This window comes from Littorina saxatilis, linkage group LG3, assembly GCF_037325665.1.
Source record: "Littorina saxatilis isolate snail1 linkage group LG3, US_GU_Lsax_2.0, whole genome shotgun sequence".
In the NCBI taxonomy this organism is placed as follows: domain Eukaryota; kingdom Metazoa; phylum Mollusca; class Gastropoda; order Littorinimorpha; family Littorinidae; genus Littorina; species Littorina saxatilis.
In genome coordinates this window covers 44448285-44462804 of record NC_090247.1, presented here as the reverse complement: position 1 = coordinate 44462804, position 14520 = coordinate 44448285, and the positions used below count along the sequence as shown (strand labels likewise).

The 14520-nt window shown below is 38.1% G+C and overlaps 1 protein-coding gene across 1 annotated transcript in view; it reads left to right on the top strand.

Annotated features, from left to right (window-relative positions):
• Window positions 1-14520, top strand: part of LOC138962466 (uncharacterized) — a 46087-nt gene that overhangs the window by 2026 nt on the left and 29541 nt on the right. The window contains exon 2 of the mRNA XM_070334292.1: window positions 190-596. Within this exon, the coding sequence (XP_070190393.1) occupies window positions 223-596 (374 nt within the window). The 5' untranslated portion in view covers window positions 190-222. The remainder of the gene's footprint in view (window positions 1-189; window positions 597-14520) is intronic.

The window sequence follows — 14520 nt, the reverse complement described above, 5'->3', positions numbered from 1 at the left end:
TATTAACTTGACCAAATATACCTGTCATGAAATAACAGCTGCAGAGTAACTCGGTAAGGCTGCTCCCAAGATTATTCTTTCTCTTTCACTGTTTCAGGCATGTCCTCCTGTCAAAGGCACAACTCTGCATGTATACAAACATGTGCTCTTTGACTTTGATTTATTCACCTGGAGTTTAAACTGTTTCAGAACCTATAGAGGGCAGATAAGACAAAAAAGAGCATGGATCCTGATCCCGAAACCGCCTATTATAAACACTCAGGCTCTGCAAATCCCAACTCCAGTGAGAGCAACAGTGAAGACGAGAGACAGGCAGATAACAGCTATGATACCACCATGCAGAGCAGGTACTACACCTATGACAGTTACGGCCAGGATGCCCAGAGAGAATATTACCATTACAACCTTCACAACACCTTGGAAGCTGAGGGTGAGTTTCTTCTACGATCCATGCAGACGCAGGGCTCAGAGGAGGAAGAAGATGCGAAGGAGCCTGCAAAAGACATGACGGACCCTGGGCCGTTTCGCTACAACAAGAGAGTGTTTATCACAGCATTGCCCTGTCTCTTGCTTACCTTTGTCATCTGCGGAGAGACGTGAGTAAAGCAGAAATCATTTTTTGTTGATGTCGGACTTTGTATTAATTTCAAGTTCAACCCGTTTAGGACAGCGGCTGCTCAGGGAAATGGGAAATTTGTGGTTTATACCATTTTTTTAAATCTGAATATGATGGAGATAAGATTAGTAACCAGTCATACATGACGGTCTGTGTATTTTCATTTGACTGTTTTTGTCCTGGGTGGTATAATGACGTCACAGTGTTTTGGATTGGTTGGCGTAACAGAGTGACTGGTTTCTGTAAGAGTCAGGCCTCATACTTGCCAAGAAATAGTGGTGGCTACTAGCATGACTGGCTGCTGCAGGCCCGTAGCAAACTACCATCTCTGCTGATTGATCATCATGTATTCAGAGCAGGCTAATCGTTGATAACAGAACACTGCCAGACTTGTGGTATGAATTAAATGCATTTTTTCTTTGTGGTTAATTTCCTGTAAGTTTATGAGATGAAAGTGTCATTGATTCTGCTCTTTTGTGTTTTTCTACCAGGGAGAGATAAAGAAGGTGAAATCAGCAAGCTTGCATTGTGCATTCATGTGTGCATGAAATGGAGAGAAAGGGAGAATGTACGTTCTGGCTCACCGATTCCGACAGACCCTAAATATTAACGCAAAATAGGCTTCTGGACTAAACTTTTACTAAAATGAAACATGCGACAAAATCAGAAAAATACTGCATAAATCCATACAACAACAAAAATACAGTAAAGTAAGGTTGTTTTGAACCAATGCCGGGTCTGTCGGAATCAGTAACCCAGAACGTACATTCTCCCTTTCTCTGATACAACATTCTTAAGCTCAATACGCTCTCTCATTTACAAACTTTACTTCATATGTTCTTTCACTGTTAGAATTATATCTGATACATGCAATGTGACTGTCTAAACGAATAGTTAACTCTTTACAAGTGATTCTATTTTTTCTTTTTCTTCCCGTCAGTGCTTCGTGTCGTATCGAAAACAAAAGCAGACGACAAATTTAGTCAGTTGGAGTTGTCTCCCGTACTCCTGTAGCATGCACTATTCAGTTTAGATCAGTGCGCTGCAGATCTCTGTGGCTGCACCAGACGGTTCGGGAATTCCCAACAAAAGAAAAGATCGGCACTGGCAACTTCAGTGTCAGCTGAACATGAGAGAGTTCGGTCTTTTAGAAGATTTGTATCTTGAAATGAAAATTAACGAATATCGCGCTGTCTGAAGGAATGGAGTACATATCGGACAATGACCACGCTCAGGCTAAAACGATAGGACATCTGACCGACATGCGACAATGTGAATCGGACATTTGGGGATTTTCATCGTTATATGTCCGACGCCTAACGACATCCCTGCCTACATTATTCTGATTGATCACAACCAAACCTACTATCATTGGACACATCCAAATGCAAGCGTCTGTTCTTGAAAATTTCCCACTGATCTAAAAATAAAACCAGTGCAATTTCCTCTGTCGCGCTTTGCCACAGAAACTCACGGTTTGGCCTGTATTTCTGATTTGTGCGCAAAAGCTTTCTTTCTTTTTTCTTTTTTTTAACATAACAATGTTTAATGTCACTGTATGTTTAAAAGACCATGGTCATATTTGTAAAAAAAATGTTAAATTAGAAAATAAATAAGACTTTGTTATATGATTTTTCCTACACCTGTGCTGAAAATAAGACATAAAAATGTTGGTATATAAGTCGCTCAAATACAAGAAGGAATGAATGGCTCGGTTTGAGTTTGTTGCAGTTGACCCTGCACAATACGATCTATGATGTTTTTGGTAACAATTTTGCCGTCTCCCCCTCCCATAGGGTGACGTATTTCACAACTAATTCCTGTGTTACACAAACTCAGTGATGACCAATTTTGCCTGTATGTGTACCAGAAACAAGCCAGCTCCGAAATTCTCAAGAATTCTAGGATTCTAAAAATAGTACCGTTCACGCGTGAACGGTAGGTCTTGCTGGTAAACCGGCGGCTTGGGTCACTCTGTTTCAACGCTTCGCTTCAATATTTAGGCCGCCTGAAAAGGCAGCCACCGAGTGCACTTTATGCAAATGACTTGTGTAATATTGTTCCACCACGATTGGTTCTGGTGTATCACGTGGTTCATGAATATTAAAACTTGTTTATTGAATCAAGCTTTGACAAGTGTACTTGGTGGCTGCTTTGAAACTCAACAAAGCCTACTCCCCTTTCACAAACACTTCCTCTTCCCCGCTGCAGTCAAAACAAAGCTGTCATAGCGGGTTTTCCCGATTGACAAAAATTCTTATTACACACTCAGACTATTTGGAGTCGCGTTTGTTCTCCAGTGCCCAATTGCATAAGAATATTCTGGTGATGAATAAACGCGCTTTGTGTCATTAGCATCTAAAGATTTCTTGTTTACAATAGTTGTGTTGATCTGATGAAGCGCGGAACTGATCTTAGGGTTGTCATGGTAAAACACTCGCTTCTGAAACAGTGCTTCCTTGTAGTTATCATGCGATATGCTCGACTTTACAACCTGTTTGCTTACACCCTTTGCTTTTTTAACCACCCCTTTCTCACTTGCAACACTGTACATCTTTGCACGCAATCCAACATACTCCTTAATTATCTTCCCATTCATTTCATCTTTCATCTTTCCAATAACCTTCTTGTTAACATTTGAGTGCAATGGTGATTCTTTAGGGTAGTCGCAAGTGTCATAAAAAGAATCTTTTCCTTTTACTGCAGGACTTTCAGCTTCTAGATCTTTGTAAATGTCATCCGCTGGAATGTCAAGTAAGAATGAATCTGTGTCTGTGTAAAGTACTCTCGATTTGGGATATCTTGGTTTCAAATAATCATACAAAAACTCAAGCATCAACAGTTTTGACAACTCTAGCACAGTAAAGCCTATGAATACTGGTTTGTCAAGCTTGACTACAAGTTTTTTCATTAAGATACCATACAGCTGTTCATGAAAGTATTTAAAGTCTTGATACTGTGGTTTGGATGTCAGCTTGATGGCCTCATTTTCTCTTGTAACAAGTCTAACATCCTTTCTCTTGTGTGGGTTTTCCATTGTCTTACCAAAGCAACTGTTGTTCATCAGTTTAAAAAAGTCTTTCTCTGATGCATCAGCGGCTTTGGTTCTCAGTTCTGTGTTTTTCATAATGTAAGGTTTCATAAACTGTTCTTGATCAAATAAAATTATACGATGAACAGCCTTCAAAATTAATCCATGTCTAATGTAAAACTGTAACAGTCTGTAGTGACACACATACTTCTTTTTGTGAAACAGATTGGGCACCAGCTTTGGAGGTTCTCTTGGGTTTACTTTTAACCTCTCAGCCGCTAAAGGATAATCATTATGTAGATCATGAAGTGATAGTGGATAGTCTAAGTCAACTTCTAGTATCCATCCCTTTCGACTGTCTGGGCCTGCTTTTAATATTGTCAGCACAACACATTGTGAAAATGGTCCTGAATAGATCTTAAAGTTCCGAAGTGGAAGCGTCTGACACATTGCCCAACCATACAAATTGTTTGCATCTAGATACATGATGTAATTAGAAGGTTTCATAGGATCAAAGTCGTCCAAGTATTTGTTGTTGGCTTTGCAGTAATTGTGTGAAGCCATACTGATTCCTCCACGTAGTCCATTTTCAATCATCTGAAGTGTAGGTAGATCTGATAGCAAGTCAATCTTTACTCCTGTAAATCTAAGAAATGCATCCCAGCTCATGCCTGGTGCAGATATGTAATGTGAAGGATCTAGATTGTAGTGCTTCATACATGTTCTTCTGTAATTCTCAAATATATCTGCAAGTAAACAAACATCAGCCAACAAATATTGATCATGATAATCACCCATTGTATTACATCCTAATTTATTCCATGCAGTCTTAGCGTGTTCATAGTCTTCGTCACTTATACCCTTACCCTTCAGCCGTGAGAAGTAAGCATCCTTTGGTGGTAACTCATCTTCATCAAACCTCTCCCACGAATCCATGTATTCATATGGATAGACTCCCTTTCTAACTAAGTCACTGTCAAAGTACTTACATGTGATTGGGAAAGCAGTTAGTGATGAAGATAAAGACTCAAGTGTTCCCATCAGATGTTGAGCAGAATCGTAGAAGTGTAAACTATTCAGAGTAAAGGCCATGTACTTTTCTGAAGACTGCGCAATGCATCTTGCTTTGTATTCATCAGTTACTGCCTGCATGATCAGATGTGAATCATAACCGCGCAAGTTATGGAAGAAGATTGGAAGCTTCCAAGTCTTAGGATCAAACTTTAATTGTAGATTACATTTGCTGTGTGCTGCTCCTCGGAACTGCCCACTTACATGATCATGATCTCTTACTATTGGATTGTCTGTGTTTGGTGTTAGACTTTGTTCGCATATCCAACACTGTGTGGTAGAGTTAAACTGTTCTTGGTCTTCAGGTTTCATAACAATGTCTGAAAGATTCAGTTGTTTGGAGCAGTCATTTCGCACTTGGTTCATTTGCTGTAAGAAGTTCTTTGCTGCATTAGGTCCTCTGTACAATTGCGGTTTAGAATGTTTACCATCTGAACTAACAACAATAAATGCATATGAACAGACTTGATGATTACTTAGAGTTACTGTTTTAGGTAGGTCTTTTGGTAAAGGTCCTTCATATGGCACAATGATAGATTCAAAGTCAGCATAAACAACATAAGGATTTTTCTGTAGTTTGCATACATTCTTAAAATACACTTTGCTGTCTGGCGGTGGTGTTGTTAACTTCACAACCGCATCATCAACGCTCTTACAATGTTGCTTGTGTATAAGTGCTGCATGAATTGATGGAATACGCAAGAGACATCGCCTACAAAAGTCTTGTTTACTATTGTGATTGCTTGTGCTCGCCATCAGTCTACTCATTGTACGAATCAAAGTGTAATGATATTTTACACCATCAGTCATTAGTAACATGTCAACATGGTTAGTATCACAATCACCAATCGTTGGTGAGTTCTTTGATATTCTGACTGGTTTCAGTTCATCTTCCTCATCCCACGTGTAAACATTTACGGTGATGGGTTTGTTTTGCTGTTCAAATTTGTCAATGCTTGTAATGCTGACAGGAAATTCAATACCAGTAAAGTTTAGTTTATTTCTGTATGCATGATAATTAGACACTCTTTCTGCATTTTTCTTTACACTGTACAGTCTTGCCAGAACACACCACAAAAAACATTTGTCATCATCATTCTTTATGTTCAGCACAGCACGTTTTTTGACAAGAGCAGGAGGTAAAGGTATGTAACTTCTACCTCTGATGGGGGCAAATTTACTTAGCTTCAATTCTATTTTTATAATTTCACCTTCTGACCATCCGGATCCTTTCATCTTTGCATCCTCTGCAGCTTGCTCAAACCGTTTCATCATTTCATCTGCCCAGTTTCCATTCAATTCTGCCATAGAATTAAGTGCTAGTTGTCTGGTTGAAACATGAACTTCTAGCACCTCATCACTGACTGTTTTGTATTTTATTAAACTGACTATCTGCACTTTTACTGGAGGTTCAATCAACAAATTGTTTGGAATTTGTTCAATGGCGTCTTGCACACTGGACTGCACATTTTGAGGATCCGTTACTTGTAATTCAACGGTGTCAAATACTGTCGATAAAGATTCTAATACAGAGTCTTCCATCGCTGTGAGTTTGATTTTATAACTCAAAATAAAAATATAAATTAAAAAAATGAAGTTGCTTAGAATTCTTTCTCAGAGCTTCCATTTTTGTTAACACTATAAAATCTGAAATAAAAAATCATTTAACATTTGTACCACGTGGAACTAATTGTAATTCCTCTTTTACAAAGGCTCTTTGCGGTGCTGGTTCTCTCAAGTAATATATAGGTGGATTTGTCTCTACTACTCTCTTGATTTCATGAATGTCAATACTCCAGATTGGATCCGTTGCACGCTTCCTGCTGTCACCCTCAGCTTCACCGGGTGCATATAAATATCTGACTTTCTGATTGAAAGGTAGTAATGCCACTGGTGTTGTTGACTTTGGAGCAACAGGTATTGTTTTCTGTTTGATTGCATCAACTGGTCTTAACCCTGTAGCTTTAAATACCTCCAGATTCATTGCTCTAAGTACTGATGGTAATCTTTTGACCCATTCAGTGTTACGCAATTTACTTTCTGTGTCCAAAAATTCCTGATGGTACTGATATGAAAACAGTTTTTCTGCCAACTGTTTGTTAAAGCTCTCAACAATAGCCTGTGACCTGTGGTTTCCTGGAATACCTCTCTTCACTGTAACATGATGTTTTAAAAGAAGCTGGTTGACAGCTCCTTTAAACTCCTTACCATCATCGCACTGAATCATTCTGGGATACTTTAGTGGTCCACGTCTGTAAATTTCTTGCAGGGCAACAGCTGTAGCTATAGCACTTTTCTCTGTCAACGGTTCAGCATCTTTGTATCTTGTTGCAACATCAACTACAGTCAGTGCATACTTATATTTCTTCCTTCTGACTGTGTCGTGCGGTAAATACAGCAGGTCTATTTGATGAGTGTCATTCGGTTTAATGTTAACAAAGTGTGGTCGTGTAATTTTTCTTGGTGCAGGTAAATAGATCTGCCAAACTGCCTGCTTTGACAACCATTTCTTTGCTATATCTTGAGAAACACCTGCTGCGTCACTGAGCTTGTCAATAGCAGTTCTTCCTTTCCAGTATCCTTTTGGGGAATAATATATTTTAGATAACAAAGCATCACTCATGGTTTTTTAAATGACAGAATATTAAGATTTGACAGCACGCGCAATAAAGTAAACAACAGCCATACCAATAACAATGAAAACAATCTCGCCCACCTTCTGCTCTTCTGTAGGCTGATAAAAGTCACCCAGTTTTGGAGGAGCACTTGTCTTCATTTTCTTTCCAGTTACAAGATAGTATTCTTGAATGGCTGCATCAACATTGTCAAAGGTTTTGTTTGCATGTCCTTGCTGCCTGAGTTTATCATTCATAAAGTCTAACTGCGCAATTCGTTTCTTCTCGTATTCATCCTGTGCTTTCGCCAGTTGTTCCATGGCTTTGTTGTGCCTTTCCCTCTCTTCACCATTTTGCAGTTTAGAAAACAAATAGTTGCTGCCAGAAAATGCAAGCGCATTTACAATCGCACCTCCCACCACCATAACCAAGCTAGCCATTTTATTGTCTTACATGTTTATATTTTCTGGAATAATTCCTTGCTTCACCAGGAAGTCTTTTGTTGCAAAGGAAGCTGTCACAACACCAATTAGTTTAGCACCGTCTTCGAAGTCTAACTTTCCCAAGTCGGCTGGTTTCATTCTGAGGAGACTTTTACCCAGCATTGTGTAACCTACACTCAAGCCTCCAATCACTGCAGCGTGATAAAACAGATTAACTATTGTCTTTTCAGAACTCATTTTTATGTTATCAAAATTAAAATATTAAAATTATTCCATATGAAATGAATCCACTGCAGGTACTACTGTGGGCTTTGTTATTGTTTGTACTGCTTTGTTTGTTGGTTTTGGTGTTTCTGATTTTGGTGTTTCTGATTTTGGTCTTTCTGACACTTTATATTTGCCTTGCCAAAGTTTGTAAAGCAAGTATCCACCTCCTCCAACAACAGCTGCTACAGCTACTTTTCTGTATGATAGAAATGAAGATTTTAATTCTTGATCAGTTTGTGTGACCTTAGTCACTTCAGGAATGTTTGGTGTCTGCTCAACTTCATACATAATGTTCTGCTTTGCCTTTTGATTTAACTTTTTTTGTCTGTTCCATTCGGCTAGTTTTTTTCCTGCTTCTACTCTACCAGGTTTCTTTGTCACTGTGTTCACTTCTGGTATTTTCGTCTGCTCCACTGTCTGCTTCAACTGATCTGTCATCTTTTTTATTCTGAAAATTAATGTGTTTGAAAGTAATTAATCCAGCAACAAATGGTACTAATAAAGCACCAAATCGATAATACAGGCCACAGGCAAGAGATTCGAGGGACTTGGAAACAACAGGGTCATGAGTTAGATCATGTGTTAAGTCTTCCTCCGAGTCGAGAGGTGTAAAATGTCCAAAAATCTTTGTGTACAAACCTATAACAGTCTGTCCAATACTTCTAACCATCTTAGAACCAAGCACTGATTCATACCGTCCATGATACTTTTCTATATCTTCTGAGGAAAGATGTTGTACTTCTTCCACAGTTAACTGCTGCCCAAGGTAGTGTTTTGTTTTTCCACAAACAGCAAGTGAATACAATCTTTCTTTTTTATCAGGTATAGTCCTACTGTCACAGATTTCAATATCTGTAGCAGTCTGCATCAGCAATTCATCACAGTTCATTTTATTTTGATGCAGAATAAAATTAAAATCTAGTAATTAAACTTGAGTAAGAACTTAGGTAGGAACTTAACAAGAACTTAGGTAGGAACTTAACAAGAACTTGAGTAAGAACTTAGGTAGGAACTTAGTAAGAACTTAACAAGAACTTGTGTAAGAACTTGGGTAAGAACTTAGTAAGAACTTGAGTAAGAACTTGACAAGAACTTGAGTAAGAACTTGACAAGAACTTGAGTAAGAACTTGACAAGAACTTAGCAAGGATTTCTACAAACATACATACTGAACTGGTTGATCAGTTTTTAAAACCAGTTTCGAGTGCTTAGAAGATTTCAGATTATTCTTTATTCTTTCTCTCTCCTGTTTGTTTTCAATGACATCATTTTCTCGAAGGCACTCTTCAAAACTGTCACGGTCCTTTGAATAGAACAATGTTATTGTTTTGAGTTGCTCTCTAAAGTCTTTCAGAACTGCATTGTATTTTTGTGTTAATATCCAAACTGATATTAATGCATGTCGTCCACTGAATGCAAGCTTTGCTAGTGCACTTTTCTTTCTAACAATGTCACGTTCTGCTGCACAGTCATCAATAATAAACAGTGTTGGCGTGTTCTGAAAAAGATCGAAATAATGCTCCAAGCAAACATTTAGACGATCAGAAGGATTTACAATAAATATATTTTGATCAGACCATATGAATTTTCTCTCCTTGTATGTTCTGTTATGCTTTATGGTTGGACAGAATATGACTATGTGTTCAAAGTGATTTATGTAAACAGTCTGTAATAAATCCAAAACATATCTTGTTTTGCCGCAACCTGTTGCCCCACAAATCAAAGAACAGTGTGGATCTTTTGGAAGAAAATCTAGATACTTCATTTTAACACGTTCAATAAACAATATCCTGTAATCTGCTTTCAGAGATGTTTAACTGCGCATCTGACACAACAAACACGTAGATCTTAACTGATTTACTACTACTCCCTACTTCCTTTTCAATTTGTATTGTGATTCCTTCTGATCCGTTTTCAATTCGCCTTCCACTTCCATGCAGTTTGTTGTCGTCAGTTGTTCTGAGATCCAGCCATAACGCATATTTATTTGTCAAGAAATCTTCTACGCCAACACCGTGTAAATGTAGATCTTTAGCCACAAGATCAGATGTTGGGTCTTTCAATCTTCCTCCAGTAAAGTACTTTCTTGCTTCATCATAGTGTTGGTATGGCAGCATGCCAGATGCAAATATTTGGTTTGGCTGCCCTTCAATTGTGCAATATACTCTATTGATTAGTGGATTGTAAAACTTTTCTATTTGCCTTTCATATGAATCTTTTGGTTCCTCAAACAACATAAGTATTCCCTTCATTGACCTAGCTGGTGTATTCAAGTTAATGTTCCAGATTGGATCAGCCTGGCTTTTTGAAAGTGTACTGTGATTCAACACTCTTTCATAATAGATAGGCAGCTTAGAACTGTACTGATTTTCTATAAGTCTAGCCAGTTCAGGATGGTTTACAACATCAAACTCTAAAGAAATTCCAGACACCTTATACTTTGCTTCCGGGTCTTGTGAAAGCATAACACGATCATAACTATTGAAAGTCAGGTCGTATGACAGCCTGTCACGCAATGCTCCTTGATAGAAGGGAGGATGTGAATTTATGAGTTCAAAGTCAAGTGGAATACAAAATTTGTTTCCAAAAGCAACATTGACAGCGTTATCTTTTTTGTTGTCAGCTTTATCTCCGGCTCCTATTCTAACTTTTATCCCATTGTCTGACTGAATCCCTTGAAACACTCTGTTTTTCTTTTCATTGTCAGTTAACCAATTATCTGCATAAACTAAAAATACATCTGCATTATTCAATGACATCACTTCCCGCCCTTCCAGTTTGACAGTAATCTTCCTCACAATTGCTCTTCCTACATTATAAGCCAAAGTCCTATTTTCATCTGAGCCAGATTCTAATTCTAATTTGAATGATAGTCTTACAGTGCCTGGTACAATAACATCGTTCTTACCTAGATTAGGAAACCTAACAGTAAGTATTTCATTCTGATCAATAGTAGAAGGATTATTTGTAACTATAACTGTTTGCCTTATTCCTTTTACCCCGAGAGGTTCTTTCAGCCTTCTGTAAGGATCAAGAACAGAACCGAACGATTGTGCCATCTTTTTTTATTTTCAAAATAAAAAATAAGTTACAAATGGCAGAAGGTGGATTTGAAGATTTATTTGAGCCAGCGGACGACATGAGCGAAGCAATCCCTTTGGTTCCCTACCATCATTCACTGCATTATGAGGTGGCACGACATGAACTTCTGGAAGGTAAAGTTAGAGATTTCTACAAAAGTTTAGGAGAAGAACCTGATGTTTTAGATCCAAACCAGTTCAAAATGGAAGCAAATCATTTATATACAACTAGCGATAAAGGAGAAAAAGTCCAACTTACATATAAATCTAATCCTGCTAAGTTTCTATCAAAAGTTTCACTAAAACAAAAACTTACTGCTAATCGACTTAGGCAATTAGATATTGTGCCTAGCACACGGTCATCACCTTCCCATGTTGTTTCCTTACTTCAACAAGCAGAACTAGGACTACCAACTGCTACTCAAATAGAATCTGTTCCATTGCAAGATCTTAATAAACTTGCAGATGAGGCTGATCAACTTATACAAGAGATAGAGACTTCTTTTTCTGAGGAAACTTCACTGAAGACTCCACATGAACTATTACCTATGAGAGAAATAGAAGCCCTTAATCAATCACTACAAACCATCAGAGGTGAAATAGCAAATAATCTGTCAAAACTAGGTCAGCTGGATGAAGATATAAACAAAGAGAAACAAAAACTTGCTGATGCTGATGATTTGAACCTAGAACAAGAAGTAAAAAACAGAATTTCTAAGCGTTTAAAAGATTTGCAGGAGGAGAAAGCCATAAGGTTAGAAGTTCTAAGTAACAATAGAGAACAACTGAGAACACAGGTCAGCAGAATAAAAAATACAATTCAAAGAATCCTTTACGAAGACACAACTCTTGCTGAAAGAATTAGAACGCTTTTCAGAGAGCAGGGAATCACAATAGCTAGTATACTAACTGCGTTAGGATTTGCAATAAGCACATTAGTGTTAACACTCACAGGTGGCACTGTCACACCTCCACCTCCACCTTCACCTTCATCTCCATCTGATCCGGGATGGGTAAAGAAACAACTCAAACACATTGCAGAACTATTAAAGAAACTAGCAGCAAAAGCTTTGGATGCACTTCCAGGAATCATTGGTTCAATTGTTAGCTGGCTGTTATCTTTTGCAGGTAAAGTTGTTGGTTTCATGGCTGAACATCTCTGGACTCTAATAGTTTTAATTGCAGGTGTTCTGCTAACGAGAATAAAGCAAAAGTAAGCCTACACCCACTCCACCAATTACTAGAGCAGTCTTCTGCGATTCATGATCATCACTAATACTAACAGCTTGATCATCACTAGTGACAGAATGATCTTCACCTGCAGCGTGATCTTCACTTGTCACGCTTTGTTTCTGTTCATTGTGATATGGCTGTAACATCGTTCTGATTTCTGAATTCAGTTCTTCACCCTTTCCAAGCGGCTGGGTGTCACTAGCAATAATGATTTCATTGTTATAATTTGTTATTGTTCCAATCTGCAGCTGGAGATCAGAAGGTAACATGTAAAGGCCGTTACCAACAGCAAAGTCAACTTTTGATCTTGCATAACGGAGAGAGTCTTGATACCTTTTGATGCTGGAAGGCAGATCAACTGCAGAGTTTATGACATCTTCTAAATTTGATAACAACTGTTTCTGTGCACCAAACCCTGTGCTTGTTCTCATTATGTTTGATCGTGTCTGTGCCTGCGAGCCTAGCAAGCACCACGCATATGTTCGGATAGATTCATTGATCCTTTCAACACCTGATCCAGTGAAACCTTTGCCGGTGTCTAATATAAAAGTAGTCCATGCATTGTGGTGCTCTTGTTCTATTGATCCTAACTGTACCTGCACATTTGAAGAAAAAGATGTATGACCTGGCCAGTAATCAAAATTATACCTCCTGTGGACACCCCATAAATATAGTGTTCCCATGCCATGGTTTTTGTCTTGCTTTTGCCTAAAGTCGGTCTTAAAATCTATATTGAATTCATTGCAGAGACGCTCATACACTTTCATGTTTATCCTATTGTTGAATGGGTTCCAGCTCTTTTCATGCGGCATTGGTGCCTGAAGTTCAGACAAGATTCTCCTGCACTGATAGTAAACGTGAAATGTGTACACACACTTTGTCAGTAAGTTTGAATTATTCATGTGGTCTGCATAGGACACTCCACATCCTGTGGTTGCACAGAATATTGCAAAGTTTAACTGATTCTGATAGAACTGAATTGGGTGAGAGTTCCACATCTTTGGAACACTATCATTTTTGATTGGGGGATTTAGGTAAGAATGGAATGGGTCAGGCACTTTAACGCGAATGGATTCTGTTTCTGTTACAGCAAAGTCCAACTCATGGAAAGAAATAGTCTTTGGATTGTAATATGGTCCAGTTTTGTATTTAACGTCTTTGTTGAATTTATACTGAATCATTTTTGTTGTTGAATAAAAAATGTTTATCACACTAACAAATGTGAAGACTGGTGTGCCAGTTAAACTTGCAAACCCTATCAACAATCAAAATGGAGGAATGAAAGTTGCACTGCATGAAATTATGTACAAGGTTACTTGGTATAATATCAGTAAAAAAAAGGCTAACAACTGGGTTAGAATTAATGGTAAAACACATTCTGTAGAAGATGGTTACTATGACTTCTGCACTTTAGAGAAAGAATTGTTTGCTCCAGTAGGTATTACAGCGAGTTTAAATCATGCAAGTCTCATTGCTACTCTTACTATGCCTAAAACTAGAGAAGTAAACGTTGAGTTTCCAACCAAACTCCTTGATATGCTTGGAATTACAAAAATATACAAGGGAACACGTCCCATTGACATGGATGTTAACAGTGTACTGTTTGTTCACATGAGAGAGCTTAACACATCCTATAATCTGTTTAATGATCAGCGTTCTGATCTGCTTAGGATTCTTCCACCGAGTGATGCCTCTTTTTGTAAAATGCACGTGCCAACATTTAAGACACTTCAGTTCAAGGACTTGGAGGAAGGGTGTCATGAATTCCTACACATTGATCTGAAAAATCAAAGTGGACAACCAGTTGATTGTTTGTTTAACATTACATTGGAAATAGTTCCATAAAATATTGAGTATTAAAATGTCGAGTGGACCTACAATAGCTTATCCTGTTGCATGTTCAACTATAGAGTTGAAAGATTTAGCAGACGCTATCGACTTTGAGAGCAATGCTGAAGTTGGTGCAGTGTATGCATTCGAGTTTACAGACACTGGTCATTACAAGAGAAAGGAAATCGACGATGAAAAGAAACCAAGATTCCTCAAACTAGGTCAAATCCGTGATGTTAATGTACCTGATCCAATTGTCGATGACACATTCTACATGTGGAAACATCAGAATAAAAAATGGGTACTTAGTCCTGTTATGAAAAAGATTGACTGGG